The 27,384-nt window shown below is 38.8% G+C and overlaps 1 protein-coding gene across 1 annotated transcript in view; it reads right to left on the reverse strand.

The window, feature by feature from the left end:
* Window positions 1-4,559: 4,559 nt before the first annotated feature.
* ercc4 (excision repair cross-complementation group 4) overlaps window positions 4,560-27,384 on the reverse strand; it is a 32,538-nt gene continuing 9,713 nt past the window's right edge. Inside the window, exons 4-11 of the mRNA XM_052022376.1 lie at window positions 25,829-26,036; window positions 23,245-23,425; window positions 19,957-20,088; window positions 16,890-17,000; window positions 14,951-15,530; window positions 9,164-9,256; window positions 7,877-7,989; window positions 4,560-7,568 (exon numbers count right to left, since the gene is read on the reverse strand). Of these exons, the coding sequence (XP_051878336.1) occupies window positions 6,835-7,568; window positions 7,877-7,989; window positions 9,164-9,256; window positions 14,951-15,530; window positions 16,890-17,000; window positions 19,957-20,088; window positions 23,245-23,425; window positions 25,829-26,036 (2,152 nt within the window). The 3' untranslated portion in view covers window positions 4,560-6,834. The remainder of the gene's footprint in view (window positions 7,569-7,876; window positions 7,990-9,163; window positions 9,257-14,950; window positions 15,531-16,889; window positions 17,001-19,956; window positions 20,089-23,244; window positions 23,426-25,828; window positions 26,037-27,384) is intronic.

Raw genomic sequence — 27,384 nt, forward strand, 5'->3', positions numbered from 1 at the left:
GCTTTAAAGGTGGAAAATACATTATTGTTGTTTTCATGTTTCTTTTACCACTGAAGTTATGGCAGGAGACTGATAGAAACTTTGTTGAATTCCAAGGCCAATACATCTATCAACTGTACACAAAATCATTCCTTCTGTTTTTGTTAGATGGCTGTTACAAATCCCAATGTTGAATTTCAATAACAGAAGCAGCCTACATAATGTTGTCATACTTAACCACCACCTTTGGTGTTACTACAGCACCAAGTTTCAGCTCCTCAGCTCATACCTCACAGAAATTCACACGTTCTGATCAACCTCCACTTCTTCGCTCCATTACAGCTGGAGATTTCACTCTTTAACAAAAACCTATTTTACTCTGTCGCAAAGCACTCCATCCGAAAATAAAGTGTAAACTCTGTTTGGTTAATACATGAGAACTCCATTTTACAAGAACATTTACTCTAGTGGTTTGTATATTAAATGTGTCATAGCAACATCCTTCAGAAAAATGAAAGGTCTTCTCAGGAATGAATGCTTGTTAGCCTTCCTGCAGTGTGTGTCCTGCCCAATTTCTCAACATAATAGGTATTTTGTAAAAAAAAACTGAAATACTTCCTTCCCAATCTCATATTTGTTCATGAGGATGGCCTGATGATGTTTAAAGAAGAGAAAAATCAAGATAACTGCAGATGCTGTAAATCTAACACAAAAACAGAATACGTTGGAAATACTCAGGTCAGGCCGCATCTGTGGAAACAGAAACAAAGTCAGCGTTTCAAGCTCAAGATCCCTCATCAGAACTGAAAAGGAGACAAGAGAAGCTTGTAAAGCTGCCGGGACGGTGAGGGAGGGGTATATCTCTAATAGGGCAAAACTGGGGTGAGCATGGGGATAAGCTACAAACAAGAATATCTGGTTGAGTGAATGGGAGCAGTCACGTCAAGTATGTGAGGTTGTAGAATTCATAGCTGAAGGATGTTGCTATGACACATTTAATATACAAACCACTAGAGTAAATGTTCTTGTAAAATGGAGTTCTCATGTAGTAACCAAACCGTTTTTTTTGTTCCAGGTGGAAAATGAGGTGCTGTAATATAAAATTATGGGAGACATAGGGTGGGTAGATAGGGTGGAAACATTAAACAGTGGAGAGCATAGGCTTAAGGTGAGAGGGGGAAAGTTTAAAGGAGATGTGCAAGGCAAGTTTTTTGTTACACACGGAGTTGTAGGAATGCTCTGTCAGAAGAGGTGGAAGAAGCAGGTATGACAGCAACACTTAAGAGATATCTAGATAGACATGAACAGGCAGGGAACAGAGGGACATGGAGCACGTGCAGGCAGATGGGATTAGTTAGATCGACATCATGGTCAGCACAGACACGGTGGGCCGAAGGGCCTATTCCTATGCTTACTGTTCTGTTTTTCAGACTTGAGTTGGGCCTCACCGTGACAGTACAGGAGACCACAGACTAAGAGGTCAGAGTGGGAGTAGACCTATTGGTCTGTGGCCTACTGGATTGTCATAGGGAGGCCCAATGCAAGCTTGAGGAACAGCACCTGTTTCCTTCTGGGCTCAATATTGAATTCTACAACTTCACGTATTTGATTTCTGGGTCTGTGTCAGTCATTTTTTTCCCCCGGAGGACATGCCCAGCATTTCGCAACTCCTATATTCTTTTGTCTATGTTCTCACCCTCTAACTGCTCCCATTCACTTATTGACCAGATAACCTTGTTTTCAGCTTAACTCTGTGGTCGCCCTGGTTTTACCCTATCAGAGACATTCCCCTCCCCCACCCTCACTGAGGCTTTACAAGCTTCTTTTATCCCCTTTTCAGTATTGATGAAGGGTCTCTGAGTTGAAACATTGACTCTGTTTCTCTTCCCACAGATGCAGCCTGACCTGATGAGTATTTCCAACATTTTCTGATGATATTTAAACCCAGTTCTTTCTCAACTTCTCCTATAGACAGTCATTGACTTGAATCATTAACTATGTTTCTCCATAAATGCTGCTTGACTTGCTAATTACTTCAGCATTTTCTGTTTTTATTTCAAATTTCTCAGTATCTGCAGCTTTTTGAATTTCAGTCATAAGACCGAATAAGGTTTCTATTTCTCAAAATGTACCAACGCTAGGCTTGCTAGTCCTGCTGCTGTCACGAACCAGCAACAAAAGAAACACACTGAGCATGATTCAGTGTTAAAAACTATTTTATTAATCACTACTTATGATAATACGTAAAAGTAAAAATGTTAGTATGTTAGAATTCAAAAATGTTAAACCTTGAACGTTAACCCCAAAACTAAACTCTTCGTGTGTGTGTGACAAAGTCCCAAACTCCAAGTTCCGGAATGGTTCTTAAAGTTCAGTTCCGCAAGCCATAAGGTGAAACATGAGCAAGGGCTTCTTCAACAACCACCGTTGTCAGAAGACGTAGACGTAGAGAAACAGAGAGAGAGTAAATACGAAATCCAAATGTTCCACGATGGAACCCAAACGACACTCCAGTGTTTACTCGGTAGTGACTTCCTCACCCCGAAAAGCATCCGAATCGTGGTCGTCCACACACAAATACCTGTTTCCTTCTACAGGTCAGCAACAAAGTGAACTCCACCGGATTACTTCCAACTTCCATACATGGATTTCAGTGGCAGACACAGTTATTGTTTCTCATCCATCGATAGAGGAAACTAGCAGGCTGGTGTCTCTCTCCCTTCTCTCTCTCTCTCTTTCTTTCCTCTCCTTCTTCTGCTTCTTCAACCACGTCATTACGTCCTTTATCTTCTATTGACGTAAGCACGCCCCACACACACATACACACACACTCTCTATCTTAAAGGGACTTTCACTGAGTCCGTAACACTGCCCAATGACTCCAACAGTCTCCAATTATTGGGATGGATGGGACCCATGAACAAGGTGTGTCAGGGCGCCAAGCTACAAAATCTAAGGGGAAATGGTTAATTATGGCCAAAGTAACAGAGCAGATGATATGTAGAAAAACATGAGGAAATTGCCACACCAGTAATTTCAATAACTTCCCAACTAAACCAATATCCAAGTCATCTTGGTTTAAGTACATAAATCATCTTTTAATATAATGGATTATATGGGCAGGTCTTTTTATACAAAACTCCTCCCTAGTTGTTTTGGCAGTGCACCGCCTCCATCTAGTAGATATTCTGGTTGGGTGATTGCTGTGAAATTATACTTTTCCACTTAAATGTGTAGTTTATTCTGCCCATGTTCTGACTAAGATGTAGAAAGCTGTGTGGGTGTACAGTTCTATGAATCAGCACATTACCTATGCACCTGCAGTCATCTATTTGGCAAAGAACATGTTCTTTTAACATCAACACTATGTTTGTTTAACTCATTGGCCCTCATCTGAAGAAAGTGGTGAAGAAGCAGGTACTGACTCAGAGTTCATGATAGAAACACCACAAAACTATTATGCATGGATTTTTGAGATAAAAAAATCAAATATATAATAATATTTGTTAAATAAAGTAAGCAGGCTGTTACTGATTTTGCTATGAGAGGCAATGTAGTAAGTGTGCAAGTGCTACCACTAGATGGCACACAATGACTGGGCATACCAGCAAAGCAAATGAATCTCAGGCTTAATATTAAACCCCACGTATACATCCATTGCTTTGATTTTTTCCATGTTATAAGGAGCAATGGAGATCAAATAGAATTTTACTTATTAAAAATAAACAAATTCTGTTCTTATTATACATGTATAATAAAGCAGCACACTAGATTACAACTTATTTCAGCAGACCAGTATGTTGATTAGAGAAATATTTTCAGGCAAGGTCACTGTCCAATATGCACAATGGTCTTCATCATTTCTAAACCCCAGATTTATGAGAGAGGAAAGATAAACTACTTATCATAAGGTCATTAAAGAGAATTGCTAGAACATTAAGAATGTTTCTATCCACGGATGCTGCCTGACCAACTGAGCATTTGCAGCATTTCTGTTATTTCAGATTTCCAGCATCTCAGCTTTTTCCAGAAACAGAATCAGGTTCATTATCACTGACTTATATGTCGTGAAATTTGTTGTTTTGCAGCAGCAGTACAGTACAAAGACATAAAATTACTATAAATTACAGAATAAATAAATAAATAGTGCATAAACAATTTGCTTTCTGCTTATCGTATGATGTGGTGGAACTCTTACAGGAGTGATAATACCTCTATCAAAGTGACAAGGCAGACTGAAAGCTTGTTGGGGACCATGCTCCCCCAACACTCCATGGCAATTGTCCACCCACGCTGTGGCTAGAAGATTAGTGGCAATGCATTAACTTTATGGCAAATTGCATTCCTCTTGATGCTGAGGGATCTTGCTAGCTTGCTAGGTTAGGGCTTAAACCCATGCTTATCAATTGTCTAGTGATCAACGAGCAGTTATATCGCTTGCACATAAAAGAGATAATCAGAAAGGAAGTCACATCTTCAAAATATTGAGTGGTAGCAGAATTGTAATCACAGGCACTCATAAGTGATTGATCAGACAAGCTTAATAATAGAATTAGCAGCTGATCACTGGAGGCTAGGATTCTTCACACTTTGCTTCAGATTACCTTTCAAGATTAGCGGGTAGAGTGATCCTATCAACCAATAAGAATATCAGACTTTACTTTCTTATTACGACGTAGGAGGAGGTCAATGTCCATCGAGTCCTTGCCAGCTCCCAGCAGAACAATCCTATCAGTTCCATTCCCTCTCTCTGGTAATATCTCTCTCATGTGCCCATCAACTCTCTTTCATGGGGGTTCGCTGTTGAGCCATCAGCGGTCATGCTCCACTGGTCTCTTTTTAATAAATTTCAACACATTTATGTTAAACCTGTGCCTATGACTTTGTAAAGAGTGATAAAGACGTGGAACACAGTTCCACAAAGTGGATAAATGCCATGTCAATTGCAATTTTAACTCTGAGATTAATTTAGGTAACAAAAATCTATCGAAGGATGCGAGTCAAAGACAGGTATTTGACCAGGCTGTAAGTTATCCACTGTATTAAATGGAAGCTTCAGGGTCTAAATGGGATCCTCTTGTTGCAAACAAAAACTATCATTGTGGATTTCTTAACAGTTTGATTTGTAGATTTAAATATGGAAATAGCATTCCAATTGTAATGGACACTCAGCAGATGGGGAAAGAAAGTGCTTATTTGCTTAGATACCGGTTTGTAATGGGTGTAGGATTGCAGTCCATTCTTGCTTAGAGTTACTGTTTCACGACAATGATTTTTAAGCAGGAAAGGCCACTCTTAGATTTATGGATATGGCAGGGTACTGGAATGCTCAGTGGGAACTGGGGGATTGGGGACTCCACAGAGCAATCCTTGCCAGAGGTGTCAATCATTTATACCCACTCTTGGACATGGTGCTAACAACAAAAGATCAATAAAAATAGAAAACACACCAAACATTTTCATAACTGCTCAATATCTTCAAAGGGTTGACTTTTTTAAAAAATGAAACATCAATTTCAGTGCTACAATTTCTATCAACTAGAAAGTTTACCAAACTCATATACAATATTAAAATATCCAAGTACAAAATGCACCAATTCAATATTTGAGCACTTCCCCAGCCTTTAACCAATCTGAAAGGTGTATGATATCCCTCATTAATTTCGTGTTAATTCTTAAAATGTTTCTGAGAAAGTTTCATGCGATTTCTGTTTCTGTCCTTAAATATTGAACCCCAAAGTCAGTGGATATTTTTTGACTAAAATTTTTTCTTAAATATTTCAGAAGTTGCTTATCCAGGGGAATGTACCACACAAAAAAAGGTGCGGTACTGTTTCAATTGATCTGTCAAAAAAAGTTCAAGTTAAGATCAAGCTTCCAAAATCCATACAGATAATTAAATTTTATCCATTTTGTAGTTAGCTTTATTGTGTCACATAAATTTATAAAAATTTCATCTATTGATTTCAGAGCACAAGAGAAAAGAAATCCAAGAGATTCCTTTTAAGGCTGTATGTACATCACAGGCTACAGAAACAATTCCTTAAATCTGTCAGTCCATTAAACCTTGTCGCTTAATGGCATAGCAGAATCTACTGATCCAAATTTCACGCCATCCAGCAGGCATGAAATTTGGTTACTCCAGTTACAGAATGTGCTAAGCAAGTTAAATAAAGGATCAGCTGATCTGAGTAAAAATAATGACAAAGGGCTATTTCAAAGAGTTAGTCCTTGGGAAGATCCCTATTACCCCATGCACATGGCTCCAATGACTATATGAAAAGCACTGCTAGATGGAGGATTCCAATATGATGAATGGAAACAGGCAAGTTGAGCAAGTATATGCAAAGCAGCAAAAAACTACAGTTTATTAGCATCTACAGACATAAATAAATTAAGCACCTTGGTTGTTTAGATTCAATGACTGATATCAGCATTCATAAAAATTGCCTTTAAAAAGTCTCCTGTATGAAAGAAGCATTGACCCAATCACTTTTATATTCTACTGTCCCTTTTATTCAATACTTTTTCATATTTCCCCAATGAATTAAATAGTTAAAAGGATTAGGCAAACTTCCTCACGTCAAATACTTATGGATCAGCAAAGCACCTAACTGTTGAAGCTGGAATTCACTTGGGAATACTTTAAACAGAGTTCCTGATGTTATTACTAAAATAAATAGAAACCTATTTGAACCATTTTTCATAAGATATTTCTGTTATTTTTACAATTCTATTGGCTTTAATATAATTAAATAAGTTGATAACTCTTCTTTTAAACAAGACTTTTGTGTTGAAAAGGTTATGGTAACTGAAGGCACAGAAGAGTCTATTAAATTCCATCCACTCTGAACATCACCTTCTATTTTTGGCTTGTGCTGCCTTATCCATATATGATGAGTGAATGAACTCCCAGATCAGTTTGGCATTGTTGGCATTCCCCAAGATGTCAGCTAGTTGTTCCTGAGAGAGTTTTGCGAGCTCAGCAATGTTCCTTACGTGGTTCATCAGTGCTCGGCAGTTTTTAGCATTCACTCCAGGCATCTTCATCAAGAAATCCTGAGGTCCTGGATTGTATCGGTCTGACTCAGAAACAACTTCAGAATCGGCTGTGACAGCCATAGCAGTAGCTGCATCAGGCTCAGGGCGGTTTTGTTTCAGCTCCTCAAACAACTCAGCAGAGACGTGTGGGGAGGGGCACCAGATGATTCGCAGCTTGGGAAAGTGCAGAGTCAATAGGGTGAGTTTGGATGTAATGTCATTAATAGAAATCTCCTGGTGGACCGATCCTCGGAAGTTCAGGGTGAAAGGCTTATTGGGGTCAAACTCGATCAACAGGACAGGCCGCATATAGTACCGTGACATGGCAATGCACTGAGTGTAGAGTCGGCCATTGTTCAAAGAGCCAATCAGATCACTCACACTCTTGCGTTCAACACAAATGTCAGGAGTCAGGATGTAATCACCAACTTCCAAGGTGACTGGCTCAACATCGATGCCACGCCAATGTATCAGGGAAGGCAGCTCACTGCGGAACTCCCGTAAATCCACTATAATGCGCTGTTGCTCTTTCTTCTGAGCCTGGCCACCTGCATGAAGACAAAGCAAGTATAAAGTTGGAATAGAAGAAATCATGGTTTAAAAAATATTGTCATATAAAAATTTAAACATCTTTTCTTCTTATAAATATAAAACAATTACTTTAGCTGAGTATAGTAGCAGAAATAAATCAGGCAATGCACTTCCATATAACTCGTATCTAATTAATAAACTGGTACATTTTCTTTTCATTTTTCTTCCTCCCTTTGTTGTAGAGGTTTGTGGAATTTCCCACAGAAGCATTATTCAGATCTACAAGAAAAATAGTAAATAAAGAGCTTGCTCATTTTAAACAAACCAGCTTTCCGCGTGTCTCTTTCAGCAGGTGAGAGGCCAGCATCTCGTGCAAGATCTGGATTGGAGTCATTCCTTCCCTCCCTCTCCTCAGGGATTACCATTATTGCCTTCTCCCTAAAAATGGTCAGGGTTGAAATTCATAACAGTCAAAAAAATTTTACAAGGATTATTCTTCACAAAGACTCCTTATTTAAGATTGTAAAGGCTCTTCTTTTAAATTGATTGCATTGATCAGTTAGAACCTGGACAAATTCAAACAGCATTCTTCCCCCAGTGTTAAGAATATAACAGTAATGAATTAAAAAGTTGAAACGATAGAGGCTTTTTAAAAAAATATTTGCTAAAATTATAGACACAGTCGATTATGAATGCACAATGTAGTAATTTCTACACCTTGAACTCCAATTCTGAAATTTGGTTCCATTGACTACAAATTTTATAATTGACATTCAATTTGCATGTAATGGAGTTCAACGTATAAAGTTCTTATAGGTCTTGATTGGGTAGGTTGATGCTTAACCAGGAGGAGTCACACTCTCAAAATAAGGGTTTAGTCTTAAATGTGAAGAAATTAGTTCATGAAGAGGTAATGTATCTACGAATTCTCCTGCCAAAGGGGTTGTGGAGGCTCAGTCACTTATTATATTCAAGACGGAGATAGGTATACTTTTACATTCAAAGGGAATCAAAGGATGTGGGATACAGAGTTAAAAAATTAGCCATGAATTTATAGAATGGAGGAGCAAACACAAGGGGCTAATCTACCTCTGCTTCTATTTCTTACATTTAGTGCTTAAAAAGAAGGATCTCTATCTTAAGTTTCCAATGGAGTGTTCATGAAAACCTGCAAGGAAAAGTATTGTATGGATCAGTTGGTATGAGAGATGTATAGGAATACAGGTAGCAGAGGAGATTCTGCCTTACATTTTGTTCAAGGGCATAAACTTATAGTTAAAGAGAGCAGCTTTCTAATGTTCATTGCAGTCTCATGCAATTTTCCCAGCAGCAGGATCATTGAATTTGATTTCTCATTTTATCTGGAGATCTTAAGGAGTATTGTTGATATTTTCACCAAACAGAATATTTTTCTCTGACAATCTTTTATTCTCAATTACTGGCAATTAAAGGTCAATTGCTTCTGTAGCTTATTGAATTCTACATCAGAATCCCTCTCACAAAAAAAAATCAAAGGCAAGTCCGTCATCATCACTATTTTATTGAGTACAATTTTACAAAGTGTTTCATTTACTGCGTCAGCCTCACTGTAGCATCTTTTCTATTCACTTACCTTATCAAATTCTCAAAGGCTGTCTTCTCCTTTCTCAGATTGGTCAGGTATCGCTGCTCTTCTGTAGAGCCTCCATATACGAGGAAATAAACTCTGGGAGAAAGAAATTAAATGGAGCATCAGACCTTCAGGCACCACATATGCTTAATGATTCATGTTGAAACATGTGCACGACTGCTGCTTAGGTTACAAAAAAAGGCAGAATATTTAAGTGAAATTGGCTCGTAGCTCCCTTTGACTCAGCTGTGTTACTCCCAATAAAAGTGTTCAGTTTGCCTCATTAACTTTCAACAAAATTGAAGTGATGACACTGGCGGAAAGTAATTTATCACCAGGTTGCGGGAAAGAAAAACATTTTTCAATTTATTTACATGAAGGAAAGCTAGTGGGAGGGGAGGAATGTGTAGACAGAAACAAACGTTCCAAAAAGCCACACCATTTTATAGGATTTGGTAGAGGACAGAAATAGACGATGCAGCCCAACATTATGTGCTGATACTCATGAGCTCCTCCCAGCCTTCATCAATCAATCTGATTAGCATGTCTGTCATTTTCTTCCCCTTTTCAACACACCTACTCCATGTGATGCAAGTTTCACATCCTAAACACTGTGGGAAGAATCATTAAGCACTTGGAACATAAAACAGTACAGGAAGTAAACTGTCCACCAAATAATGAAAAAGATGACAGCAGCTCAATGGTTAATTGGAAGGCAGGGAGGGGAAAGGGGTGCCAAATAGTTCCAAGTTAGGCTTTTTTTAAAAAACCTTGCTTCACTTTCTTTTCCTCCATGGTAGATGATTTCAGAGCAAGTCAGAGTCTAATGGGAACAACAAGGACTACAGAAATGAAGAAATCAATCTGGATCATTGACACCAACTCGAACTGGAGCATTGATTTGATGCACAATAGGTGGAAATGACCTGCAGTTACAAATTGTTTGTAAATTCCATGGAGTCAATCCTTTGGCACCAAGTAATCTATATTTCTTACTAAATGCTTACATTTTCCATGTATATTTAATTAAAACTGTGAGCTACTGCAGTGGCATTGTCCTGATGGTATACATTTATAGAGCTGAAATAGCACGAGCACAGTTAGCTATAAAATCTGGAACTCTCCGTGTCTGTGTGGCCCTGACAATTACAAATGAATAAGTTACTGCTGCACAGCAAATAATGCCCAAGTTAACCTAAAGATCTTTTACTTCACCTCTATGTGGCTTCCAGGCAATTGGACTACAAGTTAATAAACCAGATGAAGAATTGGGCAGCAATGCTCATGAAATTTACTACTTATTTCTGGAACAAGGTAGAAATTTGCCCCAGTGATGCTGAACAGTCACAGATGGTTGCTAATGGCTATAATGAAAATGGAAAGTTGGCAGTCTGTTCACATGGGGGAGAAATTTGATATTAGTCACTAGTGCTAAATGTATGTGAGAGAATTAGAACATAGAACAGTACAGCAAGGAACAGGCCCTTCAGCCCACAGTATCTGTGTCAACCATGATGCCAAATTAAACTAATTAAACTTTGCCTCTTAAACATCACTATGGTATCTGCTTCCAACTCCACCTCCACCACCACCACCCCCCAACCAGCGTGTTCCAGGCTCCTACCACTTTGTGTTAGAACTTGCCCTGCACCTCTCCCTTAAAAACTTTCCTCCTCTCACCTTAAAGCTATGCCCTCTAGTATTTGACATTTCTGCCCTGGGAAAAAGATTCTGACTATCCATGCCTCTTATAATTTTATAAACTTCCATCAGGTCACCCCTCAGTCTCTGATGCTCCAGAGAAAACAATCCAAGTTTGTCCAACATCTCCTTATAGCTAGTACTCTCTAATCCAGGCAACATCTTGGTGAACCTCTTCTGCACCCTCTCCGAAGCCTCCATATCCTTTCTGTAATGCAGCAAGCAGAACTGACGCAATACTCCAAATGTGGCCAAACCAAGGTTTTATACAGATTCAATAGGACTTTCTGATTTTATACTCAATGCCCTAACTGACGAAGGTAAGTATGCCATATGCCTTCTTCACCTTGTGTTGCCACTTTGAGGGATCTACGGACACACCCCAAGGTACCTCTGCGCATCAATGCAAGGGTCCTGCCATTTACTGTATTCCTGACCCTTACATTTGACCTCCCACAGTACAACACCTCACACTTGTCCAGTTTAAACTCCATCTGCCATTTCTTCCTCCAATTCTCCAACTGATCTATCCTTTGACAGCCTTCATCATTATCCACAACTCCACCATTTTGTGTGTCATCTGCAAACTTATTAATCAACCCATCTACATTTTCGTCCAAATCATAGGTCCCAGCACTGTTCCCTGCAAAACACCACTGGTCAGAGGCCTCCGGTCAGAATAACACCCCTCCACCACTACCCTCCCTCTTCTATAGCCAAGCCAACTGGTTATCAATCATACCATTCTCCCACATACACTGTCCATTTATTTCAATGGTACCAAAAGTGCAGGAGAGAATCACAAATGACAAGTATTTAATGCTAGCAACCAAAGACAAATTTCTTTCCACAGCATTGTGTCCCAAAATGTTACTGAATGAAAGTATACAAGCAAGACAGTGGTTAGTTAGGAAAACAGCTCACAACTTGTGAGACCATAAGATATAGGAGCTGAATCAGACTATTCTGCCCATCAGGTCTGCTCCGCCATTCAATCATGGGTGATTTCCCCCCCTCCGTTTCTCAACCCCATTCTCCTGCCTTCTCCCTGTAACCCTTACCAAGAAACTATCAGTCTCTGCTTTAAATATACCCAATGACTTGGCCTCCACAGCCCTCTGAGGCAATGAATTCCACAGATTCACCACCTTCTGGCTGAAGAAATTCTTCCTCATCTCAATTCTAAAGGGACACCCCTTGGATCCTAGACTCCCCAACTAATGGAAACATCCTCTTCATTTCCACTCTATCCAGGCCTTTCAATGACTTCTACATTTAATTTCAAATGATGTACAATATGTCCCCCATAATCAATTAGAAATAGTTTGAGAAGAAGTGTTTACTCTTTATATGAATATTTTCATGCCAAAAGAAAACTGTACATTTACGACTATTCATTTCAGGCAAAATTTTATTCCAATATGATGAGTAATAATTCAACTGAAAGATTGGACATGCATTTGCAAATTTATCTTTGCATGTTGTGAATTGAGAACTGGTTGAAACGTGGCAATTTTACAGTATCAGAAAGAAAATGACCATGAAGGTCACAGACTTATTATAAAAATCTATCTGGTTCACTGATTCTCATTTTTATGTTTTACATCATCCTAGAACATGCCAGAGCTTTACAGACAGTACTCCAGACAGGAGCCAACCTGAGCAAAGCCAGGTCCTGCAGTCGGCAACAAGTGATCATGTAATAATTGAAACTCAAAGAAATGCAGATGCTGAACATCTAAAATAAAAGTAAAAAATGCTAGAAACACTCAGTGGGTCAGGTAGAATCTGTGGAAAAAGAAACAGAATTAAAGGTTCAGGTCGAAGACCCTTCATCAGAACTGGAAAGGAGAGAAAACATGTTAGTTTTAAGTTGCAGTGAAGACAAGGGTGAAATGGATAAGACAAGGGAGATCTCTTCAAGGCGAGGCCAGAGCTGCCATGATGATACACTATATATGAAGCAGATATCTAAAGTGTGTAAAATGCAGGTCAGAGATGCTGCAGAGATTAAAAACCAAAATCAAGAAGTGGAGCTGTAGATGCTGTCTACATGGATTTTTAGTGAGGTGTTTGACAGGGTCCGTCATGGGAGGCTCATCCAGAAGATTAAGGTGCACGGGATCCACAGTGAATTGCCCGTTTGGATTCAGAATTGGTGGATTAGTAAGTTTGCAGACAATACGAAGATTGGTGATGTTGTGGATAGTATAGAAGACTGCCAAAGGATATGGCAGAATATAGATAGTTGGAGATATGGGTGGAGAAATGGCAGATGGAGCTTAACCTGGCCAAATGTGAAGCATTGCACTTTGGGAGATCAAATGTAAATGTACAATTAATGGCAAGATTCTTAACGGTGTTGATGTGCAGAAGGGTCTTGGGGTCCAAGTCCATAGCCTCCTGAAAGTGGCTACGCAGGTTGATAGGGTGTTAAAGAAGGCAAATGGCATGCTTGCCTTTGTTAGTCAAGGAATTGAAATCAAGAGTCAGGAAGTTATGTTGCAGCTTTATAAAACTTTAGTTAGGCCGCATCTGGAGTTCCGTCATTCAATTCTGGTTGCCCCATTACAAGAAGGATGTGGAGACTTTGGAGAGGGTGCAGCAGTTTATCAGGATGCTGCCTGGATTAGAAGCCATATGCCATAAGGAGAGGATGGACAAACTTGGGTTGTTCTCTCTGGAGCGGTAGATGCTGAGGGGAGACCTTATAGAGGTTTATAAAATTATGAGAGGCATAGATAGAGTAGACAGTCAGTATCTTTTCCCCAGGGTTGAAATGTCTAATACCAGAGGGCATGCATTTAAGGTGAGAGGGGGTAAGTTCAGAGCAGATGTGTGGGGCAAGTTGTTTTCTTTTGGTGGGTGCCTAGAATGTGCTGCCACTGGTTGTGGTGGAGGCAAATACGATAGAGGCGTTCAAGAGGCTCTTAGATAGGCACATGAATGTGCAGGAAATGGAGGGATATGGACATTGAGTTGGCAGAAGGGATTAGTTTAGTTGGGCATTTGATTACTAATTTAATTAGTTCGGCAAAACATCGTGGGCCGAAGGTCCTGTTCCTGTGCTGTACTGTTCTATGTTCTATGAAAATATTGGAAATGCAAAGCTAATCAGACAGTGTCTGTGGAATGACAGAAGTTGAGGTTATATTACAAATAGATAACCTTACAACAGAACCAACCAGTTGTGATATTAAAACAGAGAAAGCAAGTTCCTTGAAACTGTTGAATATGATATCACATCCTGAAGGCTGCAACATGACAAAATGGAAAAGCTGTTCCTCAAGGTTATATTGTGCCTTGTTGGAACAATGCCAGAGACCACAGACAGATAAGTAAAAATGGAGTGAGGTGGAAAATTAAAGTGACAGCCATTGGAAGCTCAGTGTTTACCCAACGGACTGAACAAAAGTGCTATGCAAAGTGAACCACTATGTGTTCAGTTTCTTCAATGTAGAAGAAACTACAAGCTGGCCAGTTCTGCTACAAAGTTATTCATGAGTAATTTTAACTCAGTTTTTTTCCCTCCATGGACACTGCCTGATGTCCTGCACAGTTCCAGCACTCTTCTTCTGGTTTCAGGTGTCAGGAACAGCTCTGACCTGCATTTCAGTATGTCATGTTGTTTGTTTTCTCTCTCTACCTGCCCTCTTTAATCTACTAACCAGACAATCCATAAACAATGGGAAAGCCTACACAACTTGGACCTCAAATTAACTTCCAAAATGAAATTTGCTTGGACCTCCAATGGATATCAGACTGACACTGCAGCAATTATGGTACCAAACAAGGAGCTGCAGGCTGCAGGATGAAAGCACTGTGTGACAAGTTGTGAAATCGTATTCAAGAAATATTCACCCTTCCTAGCATGGTTTAGAAATGATTCTAGCTCACAAATGTAGTTGATTCTTAATGTTTTTTGAAGTGTCTTTCAGATTTTATTCAATTATAAAAAGAATTGCTTCAAAAAAAAAAGTAACAGCAGTTAGTGGTGAGCAAAAAGCATTACCAGTATTGCGCTTCTTCTGAGAACAAACAAATCCAAGTGTCATGTTTAAGAGGGCTGAAAATCAGAAATAGAATTACCTCAGTGGCTTGCCCGGCCTGCCTGCCTTGAATATCTCAAGCTGGCGAACAAATGACAATTCTGCATCATAGAGTATGACATAACGGGGCTCAATTTCATGTAGTACACGTGACAGACTATATGGATCACTACAGCCATGTAATGGATGGAGGATAATGAGTGGTTCTTTCAGGATTCCATAGCAGGCATCTGTTGGCAGGTTCAACATCATACCATCAGCTTCAGTTTCTTCAGTCCTGTGTTCCAGACTAACACATTCATAATCTTCTTTCTCCTTCTCTTCCTTAGGACCTTCCTTAATTTCTCTTCCAACCATCTGAGTCAATGTTAGTTCTGGTTTCTTCTTTTTGAGAGTCTCCGTTTTTGCCTTCTTTAATTTAGGGCCATTGCCAGACTTTGTTCTTGCCTTGGATTTGCCAGGCTTACTTTTTATGGTGGCTGTATTTAAATGCTCAGCCTTCTCATTCTTCCCAAAAGTTTTATTATAGAGCTTCATTAACAAGGCTTCTGCTCCAATGGTGATGTATTCCTTCAGCTGTGCGCAGGTTTGATCATCACTGGCACAGATCAGCACATGACCTACAGGCAACAAGAGAAAAGGCTACAGCAATCATATAACCATTTTGAAATACTCACAAGCAATATCATGCCGTGTTGGGGGGGGGGGGGGGGGGGGCGGCAGGGAGAAAATATGCTTGGAGGTGATTTGTGGGACATGTTCCTGTGGATAGAATATACTATTTAGTGCAACTAGCAGTGAGAATAACAAAACTATTATATTTAGTTATTACAGATTAAGAACATTAAACAATATTAAGACTTGCCCACAAATGTATTTACACTTCCAAAATGGAATTTCACCAAGTTTTAAGTAGCATGTCTTCAACTGTTATTTTGATTTCTTGATAATTCCAAATATTTGCCATCATGTTTTCTTGATATCTGTTCAAATTTCACATTCCATAAATTTTCATTTGTCCCTATTTTGCTGTAGTTTGAGCTATATCTGGATTTACATCATCTAGGCTATTTAATCTATTTTACATAACCTGATGACAAGGGTCCTTTTAATTACCTTCATTCTAAACAGTAAAACGTAAGCTTCTCCAGGCAATTAAAAGACACCATAGATAAAGGGCATTGATTTTATAGAAAATTGAGGACCCAGTGGTTGCCCTCATTTGTACTTATTTCTAGTTTTGTATTGCTTCAGCATTTTTCTATTGACTGTCAATTCTTTTACTCTTCTGCTTCTAAATCAAATATGTTTTGAGAACTCAGTACCTGATTGAACACCAAAGTGCAAGTATGACATCAGCAGTGAAGCCTAAACATAACTTCTGCCAACTTGGACTCAGCTTCTACATATGCTTACTTATTACAGAATTTTTTAAATCGCTTGCTGCATTGAGGTACTATAAATGGAAACAATCTTTCTCCTTTTACACTCCTGTAAATGTTAGAGCTTTGATCATTCTTACTAAAATGGATCGTCCATATACATAATGTACTGGTTTCACTTGTGAGCCATGTAGTTTAGATCAAATTAGCACCATGCTGATCTGAGAGCATGGGTTGTGCATATTTATGCAGCAATCACTGGCATCATACAGCAGTGGGCTTTAAAAAAAACTGCCTGAATCTCACAAGCAATAAAATGGAATCTTTTCTATATACATTTGTACCCAACTCATAAATCATTTAGTTCTTTGAACAAAGTCCAATGTTCAACAAAATTTCATATACACTTCCCAATGCACCCCAATCCCAGTTGTCCCCTAAAACTTCCCAAAACCTTAAAACTTTTGATGTTGAAGCCTATACCATCTGGACTTGCCCTTCTCATAGGATTCACACAATCACTACCCATACATGCATTCTAGAGATAGCCAAATGAAAAGAAGGCATTCAATTCTTCTAGCTCTTTATCCAGCTTACCAGAGTCAGTCAGCTCTTCACCGGGTTCATTTTCTCTTTTTATCTCTGTTAACACTTCACTCAATGCTTTCCACTTTGGGTTCATCTCCAAGACAAGTTCCTTCTTTTCCTCTAAAGAAAGTAAAAGGCATGCATTTAGAAAGCATTTTTCACAACCCAAGTTCATCACAACCAGTGTACGTTCAATGTGGGAAATATGCCAACCCAATTGTATACGTTATGTGATAACGACCAGATAATCTGATTCTTTTTCAAGTTATGTTAAGAAGGGATAAAATATTGGCCATGACATAGAAGACCCCATGCTGTTCTTCAAAATAATACCATTGAAAATTTCACATCCACCCAAGAGAGTAAATTGGACTCAGGTTTAACATCCTAACCAAAAGATGGTATTTCACTCATTTGGAACAGCATAGGACACTAGTAAATATTGCTGTACTAAAGACTCGGAATTGGGATTTAAGTCCACAGCCTTCTGTTTCAGAGGCAAAAGTGGCACCAACATTATTACACGAGCATAATAGGTTAATGAAGTCATCAGTAGCTTCAACTTTTGTTTCAGCCATTCTTTAACTCGGAAAATATTTTTGTTCTTTTGAAAAATACAAAGCTCCTTCTGACACCAATTGCAGGAAAGTGTTGTTTCTAACTGCCAGGAGTCAAGCAATTTTGTCCTTTAGGTAGCTCATGCACGAACTTCACTCTGTTTTGTATGGAGAGATCTGGCCTTCACTAGGCATTACTTCGTTGCAGCATTAGAAGTCAAGGAAGTGCAACCTGTACCTTAACACATACTTGCAGCACTCTTCATATAGCAGAGACCTCCACCATTTATAAACTGCTCAAGGAATAAAACAGTACAAGATTCCAATAGGAAAATATTTATGCTTGAATGCTCTTTGCAAAAAATAATCAAATCAAACATTTTTAGAAGTGCTTCTTTATCTGGAAACAGATTTGTTTTGCTATGGCTTTCCTCATATTTTAAGTGAATGATACCAACACATAACAATAAACACTGCAGGAAAAAAAAACAGCCAGTCTTCCTTTAGATATGTTATAGAGCTGGATTCCTTTTTGCTGTCTGCCCAAAATCAGACCAAACACAGGATAATGGAGAGTTAGACAAGGGCTACTGTTGCACCTTCCCTTCCACACAATTAACCTGTGGGGAAATGGGAGCCGTTTGCCTATGTTGCCCATCTTCTCCAGTGAGTCCTCAGGGATGACAGCCATAATGGCCTTGAAACTGCAGGGAGAACAGGCCTCCTCCTTCTGTCCTGAAGGCCTCAAATGTCCTGAGGCTCTTTCACCTGCTGCCTATGGAGTGAGAAGACCTTGCACTGTGAAGTATTTGCTTTGTTTGTCTTGAATGGAATACAAAGTCTTTTCAAGGAAACCTATGTTTAGTCCAATCTGGCTGTGCACTGGCTTACTCTGCTAACAGTCAATATCTAGGAAAATATAAAGTGCCTGCATTCATTTTTAGCCAATTTCCTACATCTTGTTCAGTTAGTTTCCTGTAATAGGCATGACCAGTTAAAGATAATGGAGGAGGCATTGGGAAGAGTTACAAACTAATAAAACAGTCTCTTCTTCCAGATGCTGTAAGAAAATAGAAGCCTAGGATAAAAGAGTCCGTTGTTCACACATCCAGGGAGGTGTAAATAATCCTTAATGAAGCCTTTTATAGTCTTGTCAAGCTTGACTAAAACATTTTGAGAAGCCCCATTTAAAGTTAAGTAGTAAAAACGAGGGATGACGTAGGTTTTAAAAATCTCAACTTTTTGGATCAGTTTAAGCCTGGCCCTAAGGAGATTCCTACCCTGACCTTGAGTTTAGGTGGGTGATCTGGTCAAATCCGCATACTTGCCCAGCTTGGATATCAAATTACACTGATTGCCAAGCTTTTTGAAGATGTGATAATGCTGGAGAGGTGCAGAGAAGATTCATCAGGATGTTGCCTGGGATAGAGCATTTCGGTCCTGAGAAAAGACTACCAAGGCTAGGTCTGTTTTCTCTGGGGCAGACAAGGTTAAGAGGGGACATGAATGAGGGACATAAAATTATGAGGGGTATGGAATGGCGTAGACTGCAGGAAACTTTTCCTGCATATCAGAGGTAGATAAAACTAGAGGACATAGATTTAGAATAAGGGGAAAGAGTATTAGAGGAGATCTGAAGGAGGAGGTTCCCCCCACCCCCCCCCCCCCCAACTCCCTCCCCGGCAAGTGTTTGGAATGCACCGCCCAAGAGAATGTTGAAAGCAGAGTTGCTGACAGCTTTTAAGAAGTGTCTAGATGAGCACTTAAATTGCCTAGGCATAGAAGGCCATGGGCCAAGTACTGGAAGATGGGATTAATGTGGATGCGTGTCCATTGGTTGGCATGGACACGATGGGCCAAATGGCTTGTTTTCATGCTGTGTGATTCTAAGTCTTCTCGGAGGGTGGTGAATCTCTGAAAAAGAATCTCTGAAAAAAAATCTCTTCTCGTGAAGGCTAGATCAACAGAGGATTTAAACTGTAGATAGATAATTTTTTGAAAGATAATTGAGTGCTATGTGGAATTGGCACAGAAAAGGCTGGGGCCATGATCATATTGAATAGCCAGGCAGGCTAGAGGAGATGGCTTACTCCCACTTCCATTTTCTCGTGTGGTTTGTGTGCAGATGTATTACCTTGATCCTCACAGGGTGCCTTGCTTTACTTCAGCCTCTACTGTAGGATTATTATCTGATGTGGAAACATGGACTACTGCCAAGCACAGGTTTGAGCTTTTGCTGGATGGATTGCAGGCACGTGGAACTCAGCAGCAGCAGCATGGTCAATTTGTTAATGCAGTGCCACATTGTCCTGGCCACAGCACAATGAAGATAGTGTTCAGAGCACATGAAAGCATCACAGAGGAAAAAAAATCTCAGGATTTCTCACTCTCTGCAAGTCAGGTTTTACTAATTCCCAACAAAATTAATTCTGGAAACATACACAAGTATTCTACTGCAACCAGTCAAAAGAGTGCCAATTACTGCAGTCCTCATTGCAGCAGAGATGCAACTTACACACCTGCCTGGTCGGTTTCTTTCGCTTCAGAATTTGCCACATTCTTTGAGATTTTAAGTTTTGCCTCAGGATACTCGTAAACTCTGGCACGAGCATTCACAAACATCGTATTACTGGCATCCAGGAATAACCACCCTGTAAACACAAAATATTAGATACTGGAAAGCAATAAAACTGCAGATTCTGTCAATCTGAAATCAAAGCAGAAAACGTTGGAAATGCTCAAAAGTTTGTGTGCCATCTGTGGAAAGAGAAACAGGGTTAAAACATTTCAGCTCAATAATCTTTCACAGAACAGATCATAATAAAGGGTCATCAATCTGAAATGTTTTTCCCTCCACAGATGCTGCATTTTACTAGCTTTTTCAGTTTTTACATTCCATACTCTACCAAAGGCTGTCAGTCAGTACAGTCCCCAACTTTTATGGTGCCAGCTCCTTCCAGCTACAACAGGGGACTTCTACAACAGCAGCTAAGTTGCCATCTGGTCCTGCATAAAATATGTTGCTGGTGGCAATAGGGATAGATGGGAAGCATAGCAGCAAAACATTCAAATAATACATTAATTATAGCAATCTGTCATCCCAGGGTATTTCCCATCTTAGCTACAGCAGTGCTAATGCAGATTAAGCTGGTTTTCTTAAGATAATACTTTACTTCTGCCAAGTTCAGCCTTTTGATCTCTTTTTCATAGTACTCAATAATTTTACTTAATAAATTTTAAAACGTTCACATCAGCAAAACTCTCTCAAAACATTTGACGTGACTAAAATATAACTCAACAAAAGTGAGATGATCAGTCTGCCAGCACTGTGCCAATATCAGTTATTATCACCTCTAATTCCTAGCACAACTACGGCAGCTGGGAAAAGCAGGGGCTAATGAAAACTTATTTCTGATCTGATTTTTTTCAGAGGTCTCCCCTCTCAACCCTCTGTAAACTGATATTTTGAATCAGCTTGCTTTTTTAAAAAAAATATGATAATACATGCTCACTTCTACTGACAGCAGCTTTTTTTGAAAATTTTCATATTTTGTTTAAACTGATTATATTGTCAAACTGCCAAAGTGGGGTTCTGATGAAGGGTCCTGGACTTGAAATGTTAGCATTTTCACCTTCCACAAATGCTGCCTGATTGCTGAATGTCTTCAGAATTTTTTTAAAATTTTAGATTACTGGCATCTGTAGTTTTTTTAAAAAATTTTCATTTCCTATTCGATCCTGGCATGGTTAATTCCAGATTAAGTGAAAGCACTAAACAAACTGCTGGAGGAACTCAGCGGGTCAAGCAGCATCTGTCCAGGCAAAGGGATAATCAATGTTTTGGGTCAAGACCCAGAAGTCCTGATGCAGGGTCTCAACTCAAAACGTCGACTATTCCTTTGACTCCACAGATGCTGCTTGACCCACTGAATTCCTCCAGCATTTTACTTTACTCCAGATTCCAGTATCTGCAGTCTCTTGTGTCTCTAAATAAAACCACTGACTGGTACATATGGAAAAAAGCAAACTTACAAGAGGAGTCAATGACACTGCACAATATCTTTATATGACTTTGAAAAGGGGAATAAAACACCAAAGTTATTTTTCTACTTTAAAGGACACGATATAAATCAAAGGTGGAGTCAGTTTATAATACTCAAACACCAGTGATCTCCTCAGTGTATTGGCACACTGATATAACAAACTGAAATGTTAACACCCCACCTTAGTTCTGAAATGACCCTTTTCATTGAACTGCAAATAATATTCTTAACAACCTTGAATGAGATATATACCATTCGTTATCTTCTTCTCAATTTATCTACAGCTTTCACTCAACTGAAGATGCTAATTCCCTGCTGTGGCAGCAGACTGCTGTGGTGCTCATGACACACCAGTACTTTGTAAACCAGTGAAGATGGATTGGATGAGAAATCGGTCAGAGGAAGGCTGCTTGATAAGAGACTACCCTATTATGATACAATTGTGGGAAGATGATGCACTGAAGTTGTGGACTTGAGCCAATCTCTTGCTTTCAAATGTGGTTAAAAATACAAAGAACAGAAGTTTTATTTGGCCCGGAGAAGAAATAAAGTCATGGAACCATGTGGATGTTCCTTCAAATAGCTAGCATGAATGAGATGAGACCAACTATAACCTCCATTCTGATACAATTCTATGATTTGATGATCCAGAGCTGAGATGTAGCCACTGCAGCCATTATGCTTTTGGCATAAATATGGTGCACTAACAATTATTGTCGCCTCTTATGATACTAACTCCAGTTGAAATCCCAAAAGGTCTTATCAGCCCACAGGACTCATTATATGTTGTACAGAGGGATCCTCACATAACTTACATAGAACATCTAATTCACTGGCATACCCTAAATCTATCCTGCAAAGTTCCCATGATAAAGGTAAAGCAACTTCATATACATGATTGCCACTAAGAATTCCTGGAATGCTGATGGTTAGATATAAACAGAAACATTTTCCTGTATCCTTATTCTGTCAATGCTGACAGTAGTAGATTGCATGTTTTTCTCAACGACTTCCCATTCATCTTTCAAAGATTATAGAATATAACACTTACATGTAAGAGACTGAGGGGTGACCTTATAGCAGTATACAAGATCATGAGGGGCATAGATAAGGTAAGTGGCCACGCTTTTTCCCAGGGTAGGGGAGTCTAGAACTAGAGGACATTGATTTGAGAGGAGAAGATTTAAAGGGGACCCAAGGGAAACTTCTGTCCCGCAACACAGAGAATGGTGGATATGTGGAACGAGCTGCCAGAAGAAGTGGTAGAGGCAGGTACGTACACTTAAAAGACATTTGAACAGGTACACGGATAGGAGGGATATGGGCCAATCGCAGGCAAATGAGATTAGCTCAGGCAGGCACTTTAGTTGGCATGGACGAGTTGGGCTGAAGCGCCTGCCACGTTGTACAACTCAATGACTCTAAGGTCATGAACTGAAGACTATTTGATTGATCCCGTTTGTTGAAGAATAATTAACATTAGATTAAACTCTTCCCTTGCCCAATATATTTCAGCACCACTTCCTTCAATTATGCAAGATGCTAAGCAGTGCTAAAGCAATACGAGGCAAGATTCAACACAAGCAGGTTCAATAAACTGGACAATTCCCCAAATTGACAACAAATATTTCTGAGAAATGGCTGGAATGACAGTTACTTGTTGAAGATAATTAGTTCTTTAGATAATACTGGGTTCATTATTCAGGAAATGTATTCAAGATATATTTGAATAGTACAATTATCAAGACTTAATTTCACAATTACCTGAATTCTGGCCAAAAGTTTTCTCAGTGGCTCGAAGAGATTCAAGTAGATTGAGAAAGGTAACACAGTCATATTGGGTTAAATATTGTAATAGGGTACGAAGAATCTTCAAATCCTGTACCAGAGACTTAGTTTTTGCACCAAGCTGGTGCCAGATTGGATCCAAATAGTAACATACTGCCTGGAAGATAAGAAAAAGGAGGTTGTTAAAAGAAGTATTCATTGCCAAGGTAAAATAAAGGCAATGCAAACTGAAAATTAGAAGGAAATGATCATAGCTCCCTCAAACTTCTTGAATTTAATTTGATATGTGCTCAGTCATGTCTTTGGTATACATGTAATTTTCTTTTGCACAGGGTCTTTACTACTATAATCTAGCCTTCAAGGATGTTTCCCTGCTTTTCTGATGATTGTCATGATAGATTCAGTTGACTAAGTGACTTGGTACTGGCACCTTAGTTTACTTTTGGGTATCATAGAGCTCATGAACAAAACTAAATGGCTCATTTCAGATAATAGTGTTCTTCCATTTAAAAGATAATTCACGATACGCCTGCAAATGTGATGAGCTATTTTCCAAAATAAAATCTCTCTTCAGACAGCTTGAGTGGAGATTGATAAATGTTCTTTCTTCGCTACACAGCTGTTTCATATTCATGTAATGCTTCAGCCTTTCTTATCATATATTGAGACACCATTTTAGAGAGTTTGAGGAAACTTTGATTGTCACATTACAGAACTGTTGCTGCTCTCAAGAGAGCTCTCTGATGCACCATAATATTAAATGGTACACAGATCACATATTACTTCAAGAGAGGATTTCTGAATATTTTGTCCTGGATCATATCATAATGAAGTTAAATTTTAATCTTATGGGATTAAATTCCTATAACAGAAGAGCAGACGGTGTGTATTCAAGCTAGATGAACCAACTTATACAATACCCAAAAAGCATGAAACTGAAGATACTGGAAATCTGAAATGAAAACAAAGTGCTCAATTGGTCAGTCGGCATCTGTGGAGAGAGTTTCAGAGATGTTGTTGGAGCCATTGTGTATTTACAATACTTCTAATTTATACAATGTTGCTTCTTGCACATCACAACAACCTCTCTTGTTCTGGAAAGTTTTACTATTCTATTGGTTAATCACTGGTCAAGGAGGGGAACAGAGATCAAGTCACTGAATGTCATACTTGGCTAGGGAACAAGGGAGAGGCAGATACATGGTCCACAGTCAATTCAATGAAATTTGGAAAGGAGCCAAACAGGAAAAAAAGGAGTCAGTTAAAAAAAAAATCAGAGAACTGACTCATGAACAAGCTGACTTTTAGCCCAGAACTGGGCAAATTGTATGGTTATTTTCCTCTAGAAGGAGAGGCTGAATTTATATGAAGTCATGCTAGAGTTTAAAGGTTATTCTGTACAGACACTTGACAATTATAAATGGAAACAGTTTGCTGATTTATATTTGACTTTGTTTCACTGAGGTGTTGATCAGCCCGCCTTTCAGAAAATTCAAGAAGTGAATGTGGAGTTTTGATATCTGGTTCACAGAACAAAAGGTTTAATTGCTTTTACCCCTAGGCTATACTATCATGGGGCTTGGTATTAGGTGGTGAAAGTAAACTTAATTATGAAAGGGACTTGTGAAGGTGAACCTGAGAAATTATATAGGTTAGATTCAAAACATGCAGTAGAAAAATTATTTAAAAGCTCTTTTGCAAGTACTCTATTACAGACAGATCAAAGGAATCACCTATCACAGCTGTGTCTGTGTCTTTATGCTTGAATTCATAATCAGATTTTGCAAAAATCACACTCCCAGCACAGGACTTCACAAATAGGAAGCGCAGCATGATAAATTGGATACTCAGGTCAATCTACCCTACAGGGAATTTTTTGCAAATTAAATTTTATTGGATGGAAAAATTTCATGATTTCCCAGCATGTATAAATTACAAAACTCAGCCCTTCTATATGTCCTACATGGAAGTGGTATATTCCAGTCAGAACTTTGTTCCCGTAATGTACAAATCTCTATAAATAATGGAACAGTTTTGTTTAAAGGCAGGTGCAGGACTCAAATATCAAAACTTTAGGCAACAAGGAGGTGTTATTATTCAGCTTCAATCAGTTTAGACTGCTTCAAGCTTGAGGCTTCCAGCAATTAAAATATTATTTCAATTTTCTCTAGACCAGAGACCAACCTTGGCAAGTCTTTTACACCTTCTCCAAGGGGATTTAATACTTTTGTAGAATTACAAATTGTACCATTTCAAAAAGTGCCCCCCCCTCCACCAATTATCTTGCTTCTCAGTCCACAGATGGAGTAATTCTCCATTTAGAATGTCCATCTCTTAGCTGTATTGCTTGGAAGTGTATCAAATAGATCCAAGACCATTCCCAGAACAAACTAGGTATGACTAAAAGAATGAAAAGAAACAAGGTGTACTTGCCCATGCAACTCAGATCACTCAGTAACAATGAGCTCAAGTGAACTACTTGCTGCCTCCAGTCCTTGGTCAGGCAACAGAATGCTGAGACATAAATGTATTCTTCAGAATAAAATACCAAATCACAAACCTTTTCAAAGGACTTTCCAACTGCATTCTCAAGAGACATGTCCTCAATATCCAAAGATGCGTTGTAGTGTTTAAGTTCTTTCAAGCAGGCATTCATTACATCCATAATGGCAGTCTGGATAGCCAGCATGGCAGGAGTGAGGGAAATATGCAGCTCTATTACTTCAGGTTTGTGTCTCTCTAGGAAAGAGCTGACTGCTATGTGGAACCTAATAGAGAGATATACAGCAATGAAAGGGGAATGTAGTTTTTCAATAAACACACTCTCAGAAAAGTAGTTCTGTCAGAAAACAATTATATTCCAACACACAGCTAAAATTACTCAATACTACAATGCCATTCAGATTGCATGAATAACTTCCATTAAACATCTAACCAAGGCTAAAACCATTTCAACAAGTCGTTCCTCTTCTGCGCTGGAAATCCTTAAATGAGTATTTGTTTAGAAAATTTACCAATTACAGCTTTGAGTACACACTAAACTAACCATAATGACAGTTAAAATGCTTTGCTTGGGGAGACCAAATTGCAGGGCTGATATTAAAACTGATTGTTTAAAAGCAGTTTGGCATCTCTGGTTCTGGAAGTCAGTGTGGAATTAGTGTTGACATTTAGTATTAGTATGGTATTATAACGAGGACTATAAAATAACATACTTGAAATATTTTCATCTCCTTGTAAGAGTAATTGATCTGAATCTGGATAAGCTTAAATTGGATTTGAATTTGAAAGAAAAGTCTGAAGATTTTGAATAACTTTTAGTGTTGGCAAGATTAAATTTATTTGAGGAAAGCCTAAAGGCCAAAGTGGATATCATTTAGACAAATATTTTATCTGACGATCCTCTCTACCACACCTGCTCTTGTGGGAAGCCTACTTTTATACTGCTTTCATGTGCTACTCATTGTAACAAGTACTTACTGCACAAAATAAATCACACACAAAGGCCTGAAGAAGAATGCATTTGTTATATGTATAGGCTGTTCTCAAAATAATAGAACATTGCATTTATAATAAAAAGGAAGCAGTTTCAAGGACAAACTACAGAATCCCAATATCCCACTTAGTACCCAGAACACAGCTTCAATACTAAGCAACTGGCAGCAATTCATCTTCATCACTTCAGTTGCAAGTTTCAGTGTTTTTCTTTGCTAACTGGGAACAGCTACAGAAGGATCACAAAATTAAAAGATCAAGATGTCCTAAGATGAATGAATTGTTAAATTCTACAACTTTGATTTATTTTCTCTATACCTGGCATGCAATTCGCGAGTTAAAGTGCGGGGAACAGATCTTTCCTATCAAATCGTGCTGAAAAAACTTGCCTTAACAATTAAAAGTCTTGCCTTCATGTAGAATTCACATGCAGTTAATATCATTGAAGCTGCCAGCCAGAATGATGTAGGCTAAATAACAGAATTTCACATAAATCAGCAAGCTTATAATAGCTTCATAGAACTCTTGAGCTTTCTTTGGAACTCAGATTGATTTTTTTTATCAATATTAGTAGCAGTAAAAAGCATAGAAAGAAACCAATACATCCAATGCAAGGCTACT

Source organism: Pristis pectinata, chromosome 8, assembly GCF_009764475.1.
Source record: "Pristis pectinata isolate sPriPec2 chromosome 8, sPriPec2.1.pri, whole genome shotgun sequence".
NCBI classification, from domain to species: Eukaryota; Metazoa; Chordata; class Chondrichthyes; order Rhinopristiformes; family Pristidae; genus Pristis; species Pristis pectinata.